At 38.0% G+C, this 21450-nt stretch overlaps 1 protein-coding gene across 1 annotated transcript; it reads left to right on the top strand.

The window, feature by feature from the left end:
• Nucleotides 1–138: 138 nt before the first annotated feature.
• Nucleotides 139–2274, top strand: UMAMIT10 (nodulin MtN21 /EamA-like transporter family protein). The gene is made up of 7 exons (XM_079047735.1): nucleotides 139–451; nucleotides 564–626; nucleotides 713–829; nucleotides 942–1194; nucleotides 1298–1456; nucleotides 1549–1700; nucleotides 1796–2274. The coding sequence occupies exons 1-7, from the start codon at nucleotides 246–248 to the stop codon at nucleotides 2076–2078; spliced, it is 1233 nt and encodes a 410-aa protein (XP_078903861.1). The 5' UTR covers nucleotides 139–245; the 3' UTR covers nucleotides 2079–2274.
• The last annotated feature ends 19176 nt before the right edge of the window (nucleotides 2275–21450 follow it).

Here is a 21450-nt window from a genome sequence, read left to right as displayed (position 1 = left end):
TGCAAAGACGAAACAAGAATATTCATAGTAGAGATACAGACCCACTGCACACGCCGAGCGCGTGCCAATCACTCTTCAACCCTACGGATAATTCTCTATCCCCCCTGCCTATAAATATGTGTTTCTCCACACATTTTACTTAGGACAGACACACAACAGTCTTCAAGTGTTTTCCTCTCTTTTACAGCAGTTTTCTAACTTCAAAACCTTACTGCTCTCATCTCCGAGTCACGAGAAACGATAAAATGGAAGGAAAGTTAGGATGTTTTGCGAGGTTTTTTCTCACAGCCAAGCCATATATAGCAATGATTTGTTTGCAATTCGGATATGCTGGTATGAATATCATAACGAAAGTTTCGTTGAATCGAGGAATGAGCCACTATGTCCTTGTTGTTTATCGTCATGCATTTGCCACTGCTGCTATCGCCCCATTTGCCATCATCTTCGAGAGGTATCAATCAATCGCTCATAATCTACATGAACGTGAAAGAATTGCCTTCAATAATACATACCTCTATCTTTCTTGATCATATCATAAAGTATTCGACTTTTGTGGTTTGTAGGAATATGAGGCCGAAGATTACATTCTCCATCTTTATGCAAATGTTTGCCTTGGGGCTTCTTGGGTACTTTTAGTTTCTTGAACTTCATTAATTAAAAATTGGCACAATGCTAAAAACATGAAAGCTAAAACATGTTTTCGGTTTTATAGGCCTGTGATCGACCAGAACTTCTACTACGCGGGGTTAAAGTTCACCTCACCAACTTTCTCGTGTGCTATGAGCAACATGCTTCCAGCAATGACCTTCGTTATGGCTGTCCTCTGCAGGTATAATATCTATATATATACACCCATTAACAAAGCAAATCGTTTGAATTTTCTTGGGTTTTTGTCATTTTGACTTATATTTGATCTAACGACTTGAATTGTTTGAAAAAAGGATGGAGAAATTGGACATGAAGAAGGTTAGATGCCAAGCAAAGGTGATAGGAACCATAGTGACAGTAGCAGGGGCTATGTTAATGACACTTTACAAGGGTAATGTTGTGGAGTTGATTTGGACGAAGCATGTTCACCCCCACTATGCCGAGACAACCTCTGCATCATCCGACTCTTCTGATAAAGATTGGGTGAAAGGGTCCATTCTTCTTATTATTGCTACCTTTGCATGGGCTTCTTTTTTCATCCTTCAGGTATTAAATACATATATACAAATTGTTAGACGAGTTCTACATACATACTTGCATGCAAAATGGTTTGTACTTAATTAATTATGGTTTTGATTGGTTTATGCAGAATGTGACGATGAGGGTTTACAAAGCGCCTTTCTCTCTCACCTGTTTGGTATGCTTTATTGGTACTTTACAGTCCATTGCTGTTACTTTTGTAATGGAACACAAGCCTAACGTTTGGTCTATCGGCTGGGATATGAACCTTCTTGCTGCTGCCTATGCTGTAAGCATCTCTCTTTCTCTCTCTATATCTTTTTTTTTTCTATAGCTCTTTCTCACTCTTCTGACTTTTGCTTACTGGTTTATTTTAAACAGGGAATTGTGTCGTCAAGCATTGCATACTATGTGCAAGGTTTAGTAATGGAAAAGAGAGGGCCAGTTTTCGTGACTGCTTTTAGTCCTCTAATGATGATCATTGTTGCTATCATGGGTTCTTTCATCCTAGCTGAAAAGATCTACATGGGAGGGTATAAAATACTTTCATTTTCTACTACTTCTTCATGTACACAAATTATATTGATTCAATTCTTGATCGATGAAATGAACCCTTTTTAATTTGCAGTGTGATGGGTGCGATACTGATCGTGATGGGACTATACTCGGTTCTATGGGGAAAATACAAGGAATTCAAGGACAAAGAATTGAGTGACGAGATCCTCGATCCTGTAAAAGTCAATTCGGGAAATAACAATAATAACAACAACATGATGATGATTGATGGTGTTGAGGCGAACGACATCGAGATGCAAAAGAACGAAACACACATATCTGCTGTTCCAGCCATTGCCATCAGTGCACCGATGCCGACCCCACCAATGATAGCAGTGGAAGCACCAAAAGTGTAACAAATTGATGAAGTAATCGAGAGCATAATGGAAGAGAAAAAAACAAAGAAAATTAATAATGGAGGTTTTTATAATATAGATGTACAAGTACAATAGATTAGAGGGGGGTGGGGAGAAAAGCAAGCGCTTTTTGTAATTTTGAAATTTCCCAATTTATGTTTTACTTGAAGATTCCAATGAAATCTTTGTTTGAGAACATCGTGTGTCATTTCGCTGACGACTGATTCGGATCCCACTGTCTACGTTAGTGTTTGATGCTTGTAAATCCATTTGTCTTTTATTATGGGCCCAAATGTACATGTGTGTTGTGCGGAATACATGAATAGAGCAATAGTAGAAGATGAAAATAACACACACACGAAAAATGAAAGCGCCATTTATCTTTATTTCTTTATTTCTTGAACCGGGGTAGCCATGTCGAGTCTAATGTGTTATTAGAGCATCCACAGTGCATAGTTTAATGTGAGAGTTGAATGAGGTGACATGTCTAATTGACATTCAATGGATTAAACTGTACCATTGTGGAATGCCATGTTGACATTCAATGGATATGAAGTTCAATGACCATTGAATTCTTCAATGGGAAAAATAAAACTTTTTAACTATTAAAAATATATTCCATTAAACTTTATAGAGTTTAATGCATTGTAGAATAATTACTGTAGAGTTGTATAAAAAAATAAAATGATGATATGTCAATCCATTAAACTCTAATGAGTTTAATGCATTGTGGATGCCCTTAGAGTCAAGCTAGATGTCACTTTCCTAAATGTACAATATAGAGTTATTATGTCATCGAATATACTCGACTCCATCCAAGACTTGTGAACTATGTCTATTCGTATCCAACAATCAATGTTATCAAAATCCAAGGAATGTTAGAACTTATGTATTTAGGGACCAATTTTGACTAAGATGTCCACCAAGTTATCATGTGTCCTGATTTTATAAAAACATCTATGTGCTTTATCTGATCATGGAAGACTTGGTCCTAAAGCAAACATATGACATTCAAGTTGTCACAATAGACCAACAAATGATCCTCCCAAACCCCAAGATCTTTTACAAACCCCTTCAACCAAGTGGTCTTCTTTTGCCACCTCTGACAAGGCCATGTACTCGGCCTCCATAGTAAATAAAGCACCAATAGGTTAAAGAGCATGCATCGAACTTATTACCTCACTTCTAAAATGAACAACTTATTGTCCAAGGACTTAATCACGCATAGATCTGTGACATGCACATACATTGAACTAGAGTAACAGCCCAACCACAATCATGAACACCTACATAGACAAGGCCCATGTCTGAAGTGTCTTTCAAGTACCAAAATATCCTCTTCGACGCTAACCAATGCTCCTTGTTGGGGTCCTCCATACACCATGACATCACACTCGCCGAATATGCAATATCATTCCCTTTTACACACCATCCTGTAAGACTACCCACCATGCTTAAATATGGAACGTAGACAAAAAGTCCACCTCCTCCAGACTTTTGGCAAACCAAGCCTTAGAAACCCAAAAACTTATCGATGAAGGTGTTTTCATTGGTTTTGTCGATCACATCCCAAATCGAGAGGTAACCTTCTTGATGTAGTTCATTTGAATAACATTTTCTTGCGATCCCTAATAACCTCCATCTCTAATATTTTTTGAGTTGGTCTAAAATCCTTCATGTCAAACTCGGTAATATTAAGTTATTTCAACCTTTTGCTCTGTAATATGGTTTTCGTTACCATTAGCATGTCGTCCATGTATAAAAGAAAATAGATTAGTGACATATCACAAACCTTCCATTGATAAATACATAATTCATATAGAATTTATATAAGCCTAAAACTTAACGATGGTGAATTCACCAGTGCAACCAATGACATCCTGAACTGAGAGATAACTTTTTAATGTAATTCTCTTGAAATAAAAATAACTTTATGTAAACACTCATATTTCTGGAATTATTTCTTGCATTACATAATGAGATAAATGCCTATATTTATGTACAAATAACTACATAATAAGGAACTTAGATAAAAGGGTACATCAAGAACTAATATAAACCTACACTACTTTTATATACATTCTAACACTCCCCCTCAAGCCGAAGCATATATATATATATATATATATATATATATATATATATATATATATATCATGCCCACTTTGTTACAAAAGTAATTAATTGTACTTCCAGATAACGATTTTGTGAACATATCAGCGAGCTGACTCCCCGTCCTGACATGAGAAGTTGTAATTGTTTCGTCTTCTAATTATTCTCGAGTGGAATGATAATCCACTTCTATGCGCTTCATTCTCTCACGAAAAACTAGATTGTTGGTGATATAAATGACAGCCTTATTATTCAAACACACTTTTATTCATTTATTAAGTATAGCAACCTACTTTTATTTCTTTCTCTTCCATCATTGCTATAATAGGGTGGATTTTTCAAAGCACAATGCTGAAATTAAAAGAAATGAAAGTAGGATGTTGTAATAACCAAATCAATGAAAGTACATTTCTATTACTTGTAATTAACCTTTTGATTAGTAAGCTCTCTTTCCCCAAAAACCCAAAAACATTTTGATTAGTTACTTCATAGTTTGATTATGTGCTTCTTAATTTGTTGAGTCTAATTGATGTGATAGGTAATTGATATGGCCAACATGTCCCAAGATTCCTCTACATGCGACCATTAAAAGCACAAAGGGAATGTAAACATACACAAACAATCTCCTTTCTTGGTTTCATTTACAAGCAAATTCAAATTATTCACATTGATCATATACTAGAAGATGCTTTTAATTAGTTTAGCACATTACCTCTAGAGGATCTTTGCAGATCAGTTGAGTCTTGTGTTGCAACTTTTGCATTTGTGTTAAGTGAATGGGTCTGAACAAGTCTTAATTAGAGATGGTGTTTTGTTAGGGGAATTGATATGATATGATGAAAAAGTTAGTGTATTACATTTATATAACATTGATTATTTGTACTTGACACACTATATATTGTGAAATGTGTTGTCTTTTTTGTATGATATGTTATTTTCCATTATGAGACATTAATTTTCATTTAATTTTAAAATTAGAAAATTCCATATTTTTTTTAAAACACGTAAAATTATGACACGCAAACTATGTACCGTCTTCCAAGGGCTTTAAAGACATGCAATGTATGTTGTAAATGCGTGTTGTAAGCTTATGACATACAAATGCATGTCGTCTTTCTTTATGACAAGGGCTTTAATGACACACATTTGTGAGTCATCTGTACCCTTTATTGACATGTAATGTGTGTCATAAAAGGCCTTTTCTCTAGTAATGTGTAAACCCTTCTATTATATGATGACCATGATTCTGATACAAAATATTGTGTCATGGAGATACTTTAAGATATGAGTGACAACATTTCAATATGCATCAATTAGTGATGATATAAAATGGCGCACAACTCTTACTGAAAAATCAACGTTCGACCGAGTAATCGTAAGATAATTTAACTTCCCAATAATTCTTACATATTTTCCAGGAATATCAATTGGGTCTCCATCTTTTGCTTTCAATTTCACATTTGGTATCATAGGAAAATAACAAGGTCTTGCATTAATAAAGTCTGAGTCACTAAATATGTCTAAACAATATTTTTGTTAAGATAGACAAATTCCTTTCCGGGTGTGAGAGACTTTTATCCCCAAAAAATACTTCAAATGACATATGGCATTTAACATCCTAAAATTTATGACTATGTTCTTAAATTAATAAAGTAATAAATGAAAAATGATTTATTTAATTAAATCATTGAGCGATAATCATATCATTAGTTGATGTCAAGTTTAGAAAGTCAGAAGAGAAAATAATAACATTTTTAAAAGTTAAAGGGACAAAAGTGTCAAATTGGCAAAGTGAGTTAACCAAAGGGTTCGTTGAATTAATGGAAGGGACTAAAAAAGTTAAATAAGGTATGGAGGGGTACTCAAGATGTTTATTCTCAAAGAAAAAGCCTTACATATTGGAAGAGTGTACCATTTTTGACAAAAATGTGAAAGTAGAGGGTAGGATTTGTCAAATCGGAAAATAAGAGCACAACATATTCTCATTTTAGAACTGGGATTTATTGGAGAGGAAAAACAAGGAGGAAATGGCGATGTCACTCTTCTACATCATCTAGAGTTCGATTCAAGTGGGGAACTGAGCATCCAAGCAAGAAAAGGAAGCACAAAGGCTTGTAAGGTAGATTCTCCTCTCCTTCAACCTAGAAATTCGAATTTATGAAGTGGGTTAACCCCCAATGTTGATTTTTATGTGATTGAATGGTTAGGGTTTGGTTTTCTAACCCACGTTGAGTAGTTTCCATGGTTCTAATCTCAAACCAATCATTCCATTGATGGTTATGGATGATTGGGGTGAAAACCCCCATGAACCTTAGAAAACCCAAATTAGGGATATTGCAATAGATGGTGAAATTATTATGGATTCAATGACCTAGTTGATGTTTGATAACAATGAACCCAATTGGAAAGCTCAAACACATCCATGATGGTAGAATCAAGTATAAGCATGGAATTGTATTGATTTTTGGGGAAATTGGAATGAAAACAATGGAATTCTTGGTATGTGAGCATTTGATGATTATATAATGCTCATAAACATGATGTGATACTAACAACATGATTTGAATGCAAAAACGTGAGGACTTAAATGATGCTTAGTTGAATTTATGGAATATTTGGCCATAAGTGTATTTTAGGAAATCTATGCATAACTATGTGATGATTGACAAATTAGAAGTGAATGACATTCATGAACATGAGTTGACACTCTATAGATGATATTGGAACAAAAACATGAAGGGATTTTAGTAAGGTAATAACTCTAGTGATTGTTTTGGCCCGAATGGCCAACTTAGGAACAAGGAATGGAATTGAGGATTCCATAGTCAAATTAGATATTTACAATGAGTTTGGTTATGGTTTCATGTACTTAACAACATTCCTTTGGATGTTCAACAAGCTTTGGGAACATTGGAATGTGCAATTAGAAACTAGCCTAGATAAACCTTCCTTTAAGCTTAAGAATCATCATATCCTTATTGGTTTTAGTGAGCACTTAATGGATTAAGTGGAGTGTTTTAAGATGATAAAACACATTCTAATCATGTGTGAGAACCTATAAAAATGGCACAAAGTGAAGGGGAAAAGGGTCTTCAAGAATTATGCAAAGTAGAGTGTTATATTGAGAAAATTTGAGAGTTTTGTGTGTGTGCAGACCTCATTCCACGACCGTGGAATGGCAAGACAAATCATTCCGCGAGCGTGGAATGACCTAATCAATGCCATGTATTTTCGTAACTCTTGCATACGGACTCAGATTTATGCGCGGTTTTCGCCTACATTCATATTTTTTTTATAAGTAATAGTTTAAAGCAATAAAATTAAGTAATGGAACCCTTGAGGGGAATTTGGACATTTTAATGACTTATGTTTATATATGGTGTAGGTAGTATTTGAAGATGATTCTTCTAGGTAAAGGAACTAGAAGAGGACTAGCTAACCTTCATGTGATTGAGGTGATTACGTGTTAGCATTTTCCCACTTTGGGGTACATGGAAAAATGATTTTTATTATAATGAGAATTCTTGATATATGAAATGTTTGAAAAGAAAGTGTTAAATGTTTTTGGAAAGAATGTTTTGTAAGAATACCTTGAATGCAATAATGTTTTTGAAAGAAAAGAATGTTATGGAAGAACGAATGTTTTGATAACATATTTTAAAGGTTTTGAAATACAGGTGCTTTAATTTTGGAAATAAGTATTTTAATACTAACATATGAAATGTGTAAAGCATGGTAAGTAATAACAAGAAATGGAAAGTAATGAAAGGAAAATGGAAAGTAATAAAAAGGAAAGAAAGTAAAAAAATAATGAAAACCGCCTGTGCCATGATACCTCAGAAGAGGCACTAGAGGAATCCACCGGGGTGGTACCTTCCCTTCGCGAAGTAGATGACCTAATCAACATGATACCTTGGTGGATCGATTTGTTTGTTTCACCTTGACAATGGACTTGGATAGAAATCTATGTAAACTTCCTCGTGTAAATCACCATGGAGAAATTCATTTTTTGACATCATGTTGATGAATTTAACCAACCATAAGTAGCAACTAGATAAATAAAGAGGCGCACAGAGGATTACCTAGCTTTAGGAGAAAAAGTTTCAGTGTCATCCAATCCATAAGTTTGAGCATAACCTTTAGTGACTAATCGTCCCTTTAATTATCCATTGATCCATCTGGATTAACCTTTATAGTAAAAACCCATTTGCAACCTATTGCCTTTTTATTAACAGCTAAGTCTACCAAACTCCAAGTGTCATTGTGATCAAGGGAATTGATTTCTTCAATCATAACAGCATGCCAGCCAGGGTAGGCCAAAGCTTCAGCAACATTTTTCTAGATCGATATTGAATCTAATGTTGCAACCAATGAATGGAAAGTAGGGGTGTGTATGGGGAAGTTTGGTTCGGTTATTGGTCAAAACCGAATCATAACCATTACAATTGGTTAATGGATTTCGATAACCATTGGGTAGCGGTTAATATTGGTTTCTGTTAACGGTTTTAATTGGTTAATGGTTATGGTTAATGGTTAATATCGGTTAAACAAAATGGTCCAAGATGACATAAAAATAAACATATTTTTTTATAAAAACTGAAAAACACAAAGTCTATCATTATAAAAAGCAAGTGATTGTGTACATATAACTGTATCGATGGAAATATAACTGTATCGATGGAAGATTACTTATCCTATCCAGCTCCAAATAATTACCCTTTAAAATTTTGAATTTATAATATAATTACATATCTTATATTTAATATTATATTATATTAAGAATATTTATTAATATTATTGGTTCGGTTCGGTTTATAATGGTTCGGTTTTTGATGAAAACCATAACCGAACCATACGTATTCTGTTGGGAATAAAGTGCTATAGATCGATAGATTCTAAACAGAAAAACAATATTAATCGAGTAAAGAACACAAGAATGGATCAAATGGTGTCGAATGATTAATATCTCACACCTCAGAAGAGCTCGATGAAGAACTTCGACTGTAGAGGTGTGCTAGGGTTACAATGCAAAAGCTATTAATGAGAACGATAACCTTAAAGCTATACATGCATGCATAATATATAATCTAACCCTAATGAAAATCCACGGTTGGACAGGCCCAAACCGGGTAATCAAAATGGACTATTAAACGAGCCCAAAGACGCAACACTTAAACCCAACAATCTCCCCCTTTGCGTCAATAGAGGCGAGAGACTACTTTGGTTGAGAAAGAGCAGACTTCTTCACTGTCTTGAACACCTTCGGTATAATGGCCAAAAGAGTGTGACGAAAAGTTATATACCACCGAAGCATGTCAGAGAAGTTCTTATCCGAAACACTGTTCTATTTACACCTGTGAGTTATATCAAGTACGTGCTCCAAGCAGGAAGTGGAGAACATGTGTTTGTCAACAAGAGCGAAAAGGAATTTTTCACCTTCGCTTCTAGTGAACATAACAGTGTGATGAACTGGATCTATCTTGCCCAATTTCATCTTATTTAGATCACTCGGCTTCCCGATACTCTTCACAATCGGCTTCTTTCTCAAAACGTTTGCAATCTCCTGATCCATCTTAGCAACTTCATGGATGTAGGAATCCAACATTCTCTTAATGTGATCGAGGATTGGCCCATACTGCTCTTGATTAGTAAGAAGAACATTGAACAACAGAATCCAATCGTGTGGGTTCAGGTTTGGAAGACCAGCTAACGAAATCATATGAACCGAGTTATAAGAACCTCGGGTCACCCTGAACTTCACGTTGATAAATTTCCCAGCAACATTCGGTTTCAATACCTTGACAAAGGTTATTTTCTGAGCACTCCATGTCAAGTATTGGGGTTGGGCAAATTCAAGATAATAATCGATTAGATCTCGATCAACCAGTGGGTGAGGAGAAGGGACTTCAACCGTTGAATCAAAACAATGGAACACGAATGTCCTACAGGTGATGGGCATGTCAAATTGAGAATCCCTCGTGTTTTCACATTCAAATGAGGCAACAGGTTCCAGCCAGTGAGTGCTGGGAGACTCAATCGCTTCTTTGATTAATCTTTCTCGGGTCCAAGTAGGAAAGAGAGCCTGCTTGCAAACCAGAGCATCTTGATCTGCTTTCTGCTTTCGCTCTTTCTCTTCTTCTTCTCTGACTAATCTCAAATTTTCATCAATCTCTTTATCCCTTTTCTTCCTCTTTAAAGCCTTAGCAATCGTTTCTTCTTCTTCATCATCACTATCTTCCACAACACCCTTCAGTTTTTCCTGTCCACCAGAACCCGAAGCAACATTAACCTTCAGTTCGGTTTTGATAATGACTTTGGGTGGAATTGGAGGATTTCGATCAGCTTCTCCCCCTTGTTGCGGAGTGACCAAGGGCTCCATAACACCCTGAATCTGACTCAATATCTGAATAGCAGGAAGAAGTTTAGCTGTCAAGTGATTCCAGATAGTAAGGGTGAGAACAGGATCATGAGCATTGCCAAGAGTACTGAGAATCGAGAGAACATCCACAACACTACTTTTAAGAACTAACCGCTCAGTCCTGAGTGATGCAATTTCCTTATGGGCTTGAGCAAGATGAGCAGACTGGACTTCAATTTGTGTAGTCTTTCGAGCAAGTTCGTCCATAATCTTGTTTTCCATGGCCAGATCAGCCTGAAGCTTATCAAGGTGAGAGTTGACCGAAGTGAGAAGAGAAGTGTGATCAACTTGGAACGCAGTTCGAACAGAATCAAATTTTGCTTTCTCTTCTTGAAGGGACTTTGAGAGAGAACCAACAGAAGCATTAACCTTTGCAGCATTGGAATCTGCATGGCCTTTGAGTGATTCCAAAAAGATCTTTGAATCATGAACAATATTTGTTACTTCGGTTGTTGCTTTCTTGCAGGTAGATGTGGAGGCATCCACAACCTTTGTAGATTGGTCGATTGAGGCTGTATATTGCTGAAGAGCAGTGTCAATAAAAGCTTTTAAAACAACATCTGAATAAGGTGCTGAGGAACCAAGCAATTTGTCAAGCTTATCATGAAGATCTTTTAAATGGAGCTTTGTCACCGGAGCATCATCATCATCTTCAATTGGAAGTCGATAAGGACTATAATAAGTGGAGTCAAAATCAAAGTTTTCACCTCCCAGAATAGGCTCAGAGACTGTTGAAGGTGATGGTGAGAGAGGTTTGGTGGTAACAGGGGTGTCAATGCCAACGGTATGTTCCCCCGTATCAGATACGTTGACACTCACCGAAGGTCCAGTGGTTGTGATTGTTGTAGCTTGAGAAAAGATTGGTGGTGGTAGTGGAGCAGTAGTAGTGGGTTGAGAAGTGACAGGTGGTGGAACGGGAGCAACCAAGATTGGTATTGTGGTTTGTTTTGGAGAAGGAGGAGGAGTAGGAACATGAATATGTACCTCAGGAGTTGGAGATCGGGGAGGAGTATTTCCCCTTGGTGAGCCTTCGTGTTGAACTTCCTCTTCTTCATCGGCTGGTTGCTCCTCTTCATTGGAAGCAGAAGGCGTCGATGCCATCGGTCGATTTGCCATCTTCTTGACCTTTTTCTTTTTGGGAGGCAAAGGTGCAACTTTACCAACCTTACGCTTTTTAGGAGATGAGGGACCTTCGGTCTCGGCTTTCTTAGACTCCGGTTTCTTCCCCCTCTTGGCAGGTTTGTCAGCAACCTCCAAAGCACTCTGCATCTCAGGAGTGAGTTGGCGTGGACCCGAAGGTGTCAACTTCCTGTAATCAGCCATGACTCTACTTTCACTAGAGACACATCAGCTCATTGATTCAGGAATAGAATCGATGTATATGAACTTTGTAGGGTCAGTTACAATAATTTTGACCGTGTGAAAAGTAGCAATAGAAGACAGCAGAGCATCCGCCATGACAGGAATCTGAAAAGTCTCAATGGCTCTGCGAGTGACTAATGTCCAGAAACGACCGCATGAAATCTCAGAATGTTTGGATGAGGAGTTGAGGCTCTGCACCAGTTATGACCAGATTAGTGAACCATAATCCAAATTGATTCCATTGTAGAGACCATAAAGAATGGTCAGGAAACCTTTACTCGCCCCATCCGACCCTGCAACCCTTTCTGCTAACCCCTTGTAGATTAGTATGAGCAGACCATTCCATTGAGGTGGTAAACATGACTTCTTGAATTTCGTCACTGTAGTTAGAACGTCCGTGTATCCCATGTCATAGAGCATCGAAAACAACTGAGTTGTTGTTATGAAATCCGGTGAGATGACAGAAGCATCTGCAGCAAGCCCTAGCAGTGAACAAAAGTGTGCTTTGGATACAGATGTCTTGTGATTAGAGATATCGAAGGAGATCCGTTCCCTGTGTTTGTCGTAGGAAGCAGTGAAATAGACCTGTGATAGATGAGACATGGGAACTGATTCGACTTTTGTGAGAGCAATCACCAATGGAGAATACTTGAGACACTCTACAACGTGAAGCATGTACGAATCATAAAGAAAAGGATCCAGTTGAATGATGAGATTCTGATTGGGTTTTATCGTAAGCAAAGATGATGAAGCTGTATGATCTTGAAGAGAGGATGATTCCGCCATTGTTGTAGTGAAGAAGAAGATGAACAGTTGTATATCGCCTGTTGTATTCAAGAGAGAGGTTGAAGAAGGTAAGGAGGTACAATAGGTGTGAGAACCCCCTTTTATACCGTTGCTAGGAGAGAGAAAATATTCGCTGTGATGATGATACGATCTCTGAAATGTCGCCAGAAAAAGCGCGATTTGACAACTTGGTTTCCCTAGATATACGTCAGCAGGCGTGGGTGTAGGAATCGTTTCAAATTCACGCGCCCAGTTCAAATTCTTATCCTATGAGTCATGTGGAATTTTTATCCAATTACCGTCTCTTCAATTTTGAAAATGCTTCAAAGTCAAGTACAAGCAGCTACAAACGAGACTCATTCGTTCGCTTCATGTTAAGCAACCTTAGCTCCTCCATAAGAAAGGGAACCACCATATCTGTTAGAACCGAAAGCACAAATCTGAGACGTGCCATTAGTACCACAAACAAGAGTTTGGAAAATCATAAAGATCTTCGTGCGAGAGTGTGCCAAAGAAAAAGAAACAAAGCAAGATGTATATGGGATATAAGTGATGTCTTTGAAGACATGAAACGAATGATCCCGGGCACAAATCTCTTCCTTCAAAGTCAAGAGAGACTGAGAAGTGTCTGTGTGGTTTCCCGTGAAATACGATCAAATGTTTTTTAAGAAACATTGAAAGGCATCTTTTCAAGTATAGGGTTTAGTGGGTGGTTTAGCTTCAACCGAACTTCGATACTTGAAATAAGACCGAAAGAAGAATGAAGAACTTGTGAGACCGATGTGGTCTGTTAAACAAGTAGGTTGGAGAATTTATTTTGTGACTGGATAATAATAAGAAATCTCAAAAACAAATCTGAAACTGGATCTTATCGAAAGAAACGTCCTGGTGTTAGAAAGTTTCATAAAGATAACGCAAAAATAAAATGAGATTTCGTGAGGTAACAAGTAACAGCTTGAACATTTTAGCGTTCATCGTCAATTCATTCAAGGTGTTGGATTTTGGGTCTCACTCAGCACGTGGTGAACGTGTCTACAGATGTTGTGTAACCATAAACCTCAGTGGTAATTACTGAGAGTCTCAAGGGTTACGATTGTGGAGCGAAACGTAATGGAGAAAAATGAGGTGGTTAAAGAGCCGAAAGTACCTCTGCGAATTAAGAATGACAAAGCAGAAAACTCTTAACTCACTGTGAGAAGAGTAAGGTAGCTCGTGACTGGAGTGAATTTAGCAGCCTAATTGGGAAGAAACGATAGGTGTCGATCGAATCATTAAGGCTTCACTCAGAGTCTAGGAGGCTTCGGTCTACATGCAACAACATGCTTCTAGGGACACTTAACTAGTACAAAGATAAGAGTGTTATACCTGGCCCAACGTCATTGTGTTTCGCATCTGTGAACTTGAATCAATTTTGAGAATTGAGAGATAAAACTTAAAAACACATAGAAATATTTTTGTAGTTTTTGGATTTTTCTGAAAACTAATAAAAACATAAAAGAAAATATTTTTGGATTTTTGTAATTTCTGAAAAATAATAAAAACAGAAAAGAAATTATTTTTGGATTTTTGTAAGTTCTGAAAAATAATAAAAACAGAAAAGAAAATACTTTTGGATTTTTGTAAGTTCTGAAAAATAATAAAAACAGAAAAGAAAATATTTTTGGATTTTTGTATTTTCTGAAAAATAATAAAAACAGAAAAGAAAATATTTTTGGATTTTTGTAATTTCTGAAAAATAATAAAAACAGAAAAGAAAATAAATACTTAATATAAACACGAGAAAGAATAAGAGAGCTTTACAAAAATATACAATCGAAACCAATCCTGAAATAAGATGAAGCGAAATGGACCGAACGATCGGGTCAATTCGGTTCCTAAAAATTCCAGAGCCGAAATAGACCGAGCGTTCGGTTCATTTCGATTCCTGAAAAATTCAAGAGCCGAAATAGACCGAGCGTTCGGTTCATTTCGGTTCCTGAAAAATTTCAGAGCCGAAATAGACCGAGCGTTCGGTTCCTGAAAAATTCAAGAGCCGAAATAGACCGACGATCGGTTCATTTCGGTTCCTGAAAAACTCAAGAGCCGAAATAAACCGAGCGTTCGGTTCATTTCGGTTCCTGAAAAATTCAAGAGTCGAAATAGACCGAGCGTTCGCTCTATTTCGCTTGTACATATTTAATTAGAAGAAAGGGGTTTCGGTACTGACTCAGTTTCCGTCATTCCCAAGCCTTGGAGTATCTTGTTAAAGCTTGCTTCTGGTAAGGCCTTAGTGAAGATGTCAGCCAGTTGATCTGAGGACCGAACGAAGTGAACTTCAACGTTACCATCTTCCACATGGTCCTTTATGAAGTGGTATCTCAGTGCAATATGTTTAGTCTTGGAATGTTGCACTGGATTGTGACATATTCGAATCGCACTTTCAGATTCACAGTAGAGAGGGATCTTCTTCATGCTTAAGCCATAATCTCTAAGTTGGCTTTGTATCCATATGACCTATGATGTATAGGATGCTGTAACGATATACTCAGCTTCGGCTGTGGAAAGAGACACACAAGTTTGTTTCTTTGACTGCCAGCTGACAAGTTTGCCATCAAGGAGCTGGCATCCGCCAGTTGTGCTCTTTCGGTCCAATCCACATCCACCAAGATCAGCGTCAGAGAAAGCTTGAACAAAGAAGCCGGATTTTGCAGGATACCAAAGACCGAGAGATGAGGTTCGCTTCAAATACCGGAAGATATTTTTCACTGCAACCATATGGGGTTCTCTTGGATTTGCTTGAAACCTGGCACAATAGCAGACATAAAACATTATGTCCGGTCTACTAACTGTTAGATACATTAGAGATCCTATCATCTGACGATAGAGAGTCACATCAACAGCCGGTTTCTCAAGAGATGGAGTCAGCTTCGTGCCAAATGCCATTGGAACCTTTACTTTGGAATCTCCCGTCATGCCGAACTTTGCCAACAGAGTCTTCGTGTATGCTTCCTGATTAATGAAGATGCCTTCTGGTCCATGTCTTATATTCAGTCCAAGGAAAAAGTTAATCGGACCCATTGCGCTCATTTCAAACTTAGTCTCCATCAACTTCCTGAATTCAACTGTTAAGCTAGGATTCGTGGAGCTGAAGATGATGTCATCGACGTAAATTTGAACTATCATTAAGTGTTCGCCTTCTTTCTTGCGAAAGAAGGTTGGGTCAACCAAACCTTGTTTGAATTTTGAAATTTTGAGAAAACATGTTAGAGTTTCATACCAGGCTCTCAGGGCTTGCTTCAAACCATAGACTGCTTTATCCAGTATGTAGCAGTTATCAGGATACTTCTCGTTCACAAATCCGGGTGGTTGTTCAACATATACCGTTTCTTCTAGTTCTCCATTCAAGAAAGCACATTTTACATCCATTTGGAAAACTTTGAAGTTTTTATGTGCAGCATATGCCAAAAAGATTCTCACTGATTCCAACCTTGCTACTGGAGCGAAGGTCGCTTCATATTCTATTCCTTCTTCCTGGCAATATCCTTTCACCACCAGCCTCGCTTTGTTTCGAATGACGCTACCCTCTTTATCTAACTTATTTCTAAAAACCCATTTTAAACCGACTATAGATGCATCCTTTGGTGTGGGAATCAGCCTCCAAACACGATTTCGTTCAAACTCATGGAGTTCGTCTTGCATAGCTTGCACCCAATCAGAGTGATCAACAACATCATTTACCGTCTTTGGTTCAACTTTAGAGACAAACGAATTAAACATGCAGAATTCTACTTGAGAGAATAAAGCAGTTTGCTTCGCTTTCATTTGAGAGCGTGTGAGAACACCCTCAGATGATTCACCAATGATTTGAGTTTTAGGATGATCCTTTGTCCATTTTATGAGAGGAGGGTAATTTGGATCGTAGGCAGGATCCAGCTCATCATTTACTTCTACTTCAAGTTCTGATTCATCTTCATTCTCCCCCTCAAATGGCGAAGAGTATCCCATGTCAGAATCTGGATTCTCCCCCTCGAATGGACCTTCATGGGTTGGGCCTTGGGATGGATTCACCCCCTGATAAGGAAATTTGGTTGTTTTTGGTGTAGACGAACCCTCCCCCGGGAGTATAGAGGTTTCTCTTGGAAGGTCATTGGTAGCTAGATGATCACTTGTTGCAGTAGGTTCGCTTTGAGTCTGATTCTCGGTTGGTTGTTGAGGTTCGCTTTCCATGTCTTTAGTAGCTTCATCGATGATTTTCTTCAAGGAATCGATATTGTTATCTGCTGCTTTCGCTTCTGAGTGGATCGCCTTCTCTGGTTCATCAAAGAGCAGCATGTACTCTTCAAACATATTGGAAATGGGAATTGAGACTTTTCCTGATTCCAGAAAGATTTCTTCTGTTGAACCTTCGCTTGCTTGAATCTATTTCATGTAATTATCATCAAAAGTTACATAGTAGGTTTCTTCAATTTTCCTTGAGCGTTTATTCAGAACTCTATATGCTTTTGAAGTAAGCGAATAGCCAAGAAAGATCCCTTCATCTGCCTTTACATCAAACTTGTTTCGGTTTTCTTTAGAGTTGAAAATAAAGCATCTTGAACCGAACACATGGCAAAACTTTACATTAGGCTTGCGATTATTCAAAATCTCGTATGGAGTGATGGAAAATCGCTTGTTGAGGAAGGACCGGTTCTGTGTGTAACATGCAGCAGCTATAGCTTCTGCCTAGAAGTATAATGGAAGAGAAGCGAAACTCAGCATGGTTCGGGCGGATTCACACAATGAACGGTTTCATCTTTCAACGATCCCATTCTGTTGTGGAGTATAGGGAGCAGAGAAGTTGTGAGTTACTCCCTTTTTAGCCAAAAATTCTTCAAAGTCTTTATTTTTGAACTCTAGACCATTATCTCTTCTTATGTTTCTTACCACCTTTCGCAGCTGCAATTCCACTTGCTTGATAAAAACCTTCAGCTTGGGAGTCGACTCTGATTTCTGTTTAAGAAAGAAAACCCAGGTGAAGCATGAAAAATCATCTACAATTACAAGTATAAACTTACTACCACCGATGCTTTTGATAGCCGAAGGGCCACATAGGTCGATGTGCAGTAGTTCAAGAGGTTCGATGATCTTTGTATTGATACGAGAAGGGTGACTCTTTCAGCTTTGCTTTCCCATATCGCATGCTGCGCACAGATGTTCCTTGTCAAAATTGAGAACAGGAAGTCCACGCACGTGATCCCCAAGCACCAGCTTATTGATATCTTTGAAGTTCAGGTGCGAGAGTTTTCGGTGCCACAACAGCCTTTCATCTGAGTTCGCCTTTGACAGCAAACATATTGCTGGCTTTCCTTTTATCGGGTTAAGATTTAGAGGATACATCTGATGGGTTTTTGAGCATTCTAACACTTCCTAAGTGTACATGCAACCCTAATAACCTTGAATCTATGTTTTCTCTATATACATGCAAATTTCTTTTCAAGGTTATTTCCTAACTAGCATGGCATGGGGATTACATAAAACATAAAGACTAGTAGAAATACATACCTTGTTGTTGCTTGGATTCCTTCAAGACTTTGTGAGCCTGGCACCCCAAATGTTGTGCCTCAAATGCTTCACACAACACCACAAAACTTTGAATAACTTGAGAGAATACTTCTAGCACTCAAAATCGGTTATGCCCTCTCTGGTAACACTAGGTCACGATTTTGCTAGCCATACGGGTTCCTTTTATAGTGTTGTCACAATTAGGGTTTACATATGAATGCCCTTAATTGTCATGACTCTTGATTTCTCATGACCCATGGGTTTGTAACTCCCATGGACTATCCATGGAGCTCCATATGGTTATAACCAAACCCATAAACCATGGATCATTAATCCACCATAAAAGAATTGATAATTGTCATAATCAACCCTATATATTTAATTAGTCTCACTTCGATCACCAAATTAATACTAGATTAATACTTGATCGATACTAATTAAATAATACTATTATTAATATATTAGAACTTATAATATATTAATAATCATAAGTGCCTTATTCTCTCATTTAGTCTATCCAAGTATTGCAATGTCATGCAACCCAAATGGACCATGCCGGGTCGGGTCAAGTACATACCAAATAAAGTTATGGACTTAGACACTATATCCAACAGTCTCCCACTTGGATAAGTCTAATAACTATATTTGCAAATATGACTTCAAAATCCGACTAGCAATCGTAGCTCTTTCAAAGTCTCTCGGAACTGAGATGATGATGATACGCCATTTAAGATAAGTGATCATATAATCCTCTGTTCTCATGATATCAGCCGGACAAACACATGGAACATGGTCTTACTTATTGTCCAGCATTTGTTTCTCGATCTCTGATTTGTTTCGACATAGAACTAAATTGAACACATCAATTAGGTTCTGACCGGGCCCGGTACATAGGTCAAAACCAAATCATCGAGGGGCCCAGATATCGCTTCTATTTCTAGAAGGAACAGATAAACTTCGACTGATATGCTTGTACTAACTACTTGTTGAATTATTCACAAAGGCACGTTTTATGACATCGAGTTACCAATGCGTTTTCATGCAATCAATGAATAACCAACTCATAGTCAACAACTCATATCTCTAGGTTTGAAGATTTATATGATATTACCGTCTCACGATCACTCGAGATAAATTCCATGAAGTGATGCAAGTGAGCGTGGGTTGGATCCAATACCCAGCCCTTATGAGTACTCATGAATGTTGTAGCAACCATTGCATTGTCCAAAGCACTTTCAGACAAATCACACAAGCCAAATTCATGACAGTCTTAAATCAATACTTACTTCCAAAGTTTGACTGACTGTGGATGGTTTGAATAATAACATAATTATTCTGGAAGTAAAAAGATGCAAAATTGAAACATAGTAAACAATCAACACAAGATAGTAACACCTTACTCATAAATAAATAACAACTTTTATTTATCATCAAATGTCAATTACATTTTACAAGTTTCAGGAATCTAATTATTGAAACTAATATCATCCTTCAGCCCAATGCGCCTCGCATGCTGTAAATGCTTAACCCTGCTCAGTCCCTTCGTGAGGGGATCTGCCGGGTTCTCATCTGATGATACCCTCTTAGCCACGAGGAGTCCTTCTTCTATTCGATGTCTGATGAAATGGTATTTTCTGTCAATGTGCCTAGATCTCCCGTGATCTCTCGGTTCCTTAGCCAAAGCAACCGCACTTTCGCTGTCACAGAAAATTTCCATTGGCTCCTTTATAGCTGGTACAACTCCAAGGTCTCCGATGAAGTTCTTTAGCCATATCGCCTCCTTAGCTGCTTCACTTGCTGCTATGTACTCTGATTCACAAGTAGAATCAGCTACTGTCTCCTGCTTGGAACTTTTCCAAGCAATTGCCCCTCCATATAGGATAAAGACCCAGCCTGACTGAGAGCGGAAATTATCCCTATCAGTCTCGAAGCTAGCATCGCTATATCCTTCCACTCTCAAGTCATCACTGCCTCCGTGGGTAAGGACCCAATCCTTAGTCCTCCGCAGATACTTCAGAATGTTCTTTACCGCTGTCCAGTGTGCCTTGCCAGGGTTCCCTTGATATCTACTGACCATGCTCAAAGCAAAGGCCACATCAGGGCGAGTACAAGTCATAACATACATGATCGAGCCCACAGCGGAAGCATATGGTATATGACTCATTTCAGCTATCTCAGCCTCTGTACTCGGACTCTGAGTCTTACTCAGCTTGGCATTACTCTGGACGGGTAATTCCCCTTTCTTGGATTCTTGCATGCTGAACCTCTTCATCACCTTATCCAAGTAAGTACTTTGACTAAGTCCAATTAGTCTCTTACTCCTATCTCTTAATATCCTTATCCCTAGGATATAGGCAACTTCCCCAAGGTCCTTCATAGCGAAACACTTCCCAAGCTAGGACTTAACCTCCTGCAAGGTTGGGACGTCGTTTCCTATGAGAAGTATGTCATCCACATACAACACCAAGAAGCTAACTATGCTCCCACTAGCCCTGACATACACACAAGACTCATCCTCACTCCTAGAAAAGCCAAACTCTTTGACTTTCTCATCAAAGCAAAGATTCCATCTGCGAGATGCTTGTTTCAATCCATAAATGGATTTATCAAGCTTACACACTCTATTAGGGTATCTTGTATTGACAAAACCCTCTGGTTGAGCCATGTAAACATCCTCAGCCAACTTTCCATTAAGGAAAGCGGTTTTGACATCCATTTGCCATATTTCATAATCATGAAATGCAGCTATGGCTAACAATACTCTAACAGACTTAATCTTAGCTACTGGTGAGAAGGTCTCATCATAGTCAACTCCCGGAGTTTGAGTAAAGCCCTTCGCAACCAGTCGCGCTTTGTAAGTATGTACCTTCCCATCCATGTCTCCCTTCTTCTTGAATATCCATTTGCACCCAACTGTCTTACGACCTGGTACATTGTTAACCAAGTTCCAAACTTGATTGTCATACATGGACTGAATCTCGCTGTCCATAGCCTCCTTCCATTTAGCAGACTTAGGGCCTGCCATGGCTTCCCTGTAATTATTAGGTTCATCCAAATCTATTAGTGTACTATCACTAATAAATGTATCACCTTCAGTGGTGATGTGATAACCATAATAAAAATCAGGTGTGTTCCTCACCCTAGTGGAACATCTTGGAGGTACAGACTCATCTA

Source organism: Lactuca virosa, chromosome 5 (assembly GCF_052849685.1).
Source record: "Lactuca virosa cultivar CGN04683 chromosome 5, Lactuca_virosa_CGN04683_v6, whole genome shotgun sequence".
Classification (NCBI taxonomy): domain Eukaryota; kingdom Viridiplantae; phylum Streptophyta; class Magnoliopsida; order Asterales; family Asteraceae; genus Lactuca; species Lactuca virosa.
Note: the sequence above shows the minus strand (reverse complement) of the source record. Positions and strands in the feature narration are given on the sequence as shown.

Bases quoted from the DNA above. Each gene is read 5' to 3' on its own strand.
- UMAMIT10 (XM_079047735.1), top strand. From the start codon at position 246: ATGGAAGGAAAGTTAGGATGTTTTGCGAGGTTTTTTCTCACAGCCAAG. The intron at 627-712 runs GTACTTTTAGTT...TCGGTTTTATAG, and splicing joins TTTGCCTTGGGGCTTCTTGG to GCCTGTGATCGACCAGAACT. The intron at 1,701-1,795 runs GTATAAAATACT...TTTAATTTGCAG, and splicing joins GAAAAGATCTACATGGGAGG to TGTGATGGGTGCGATACTGA.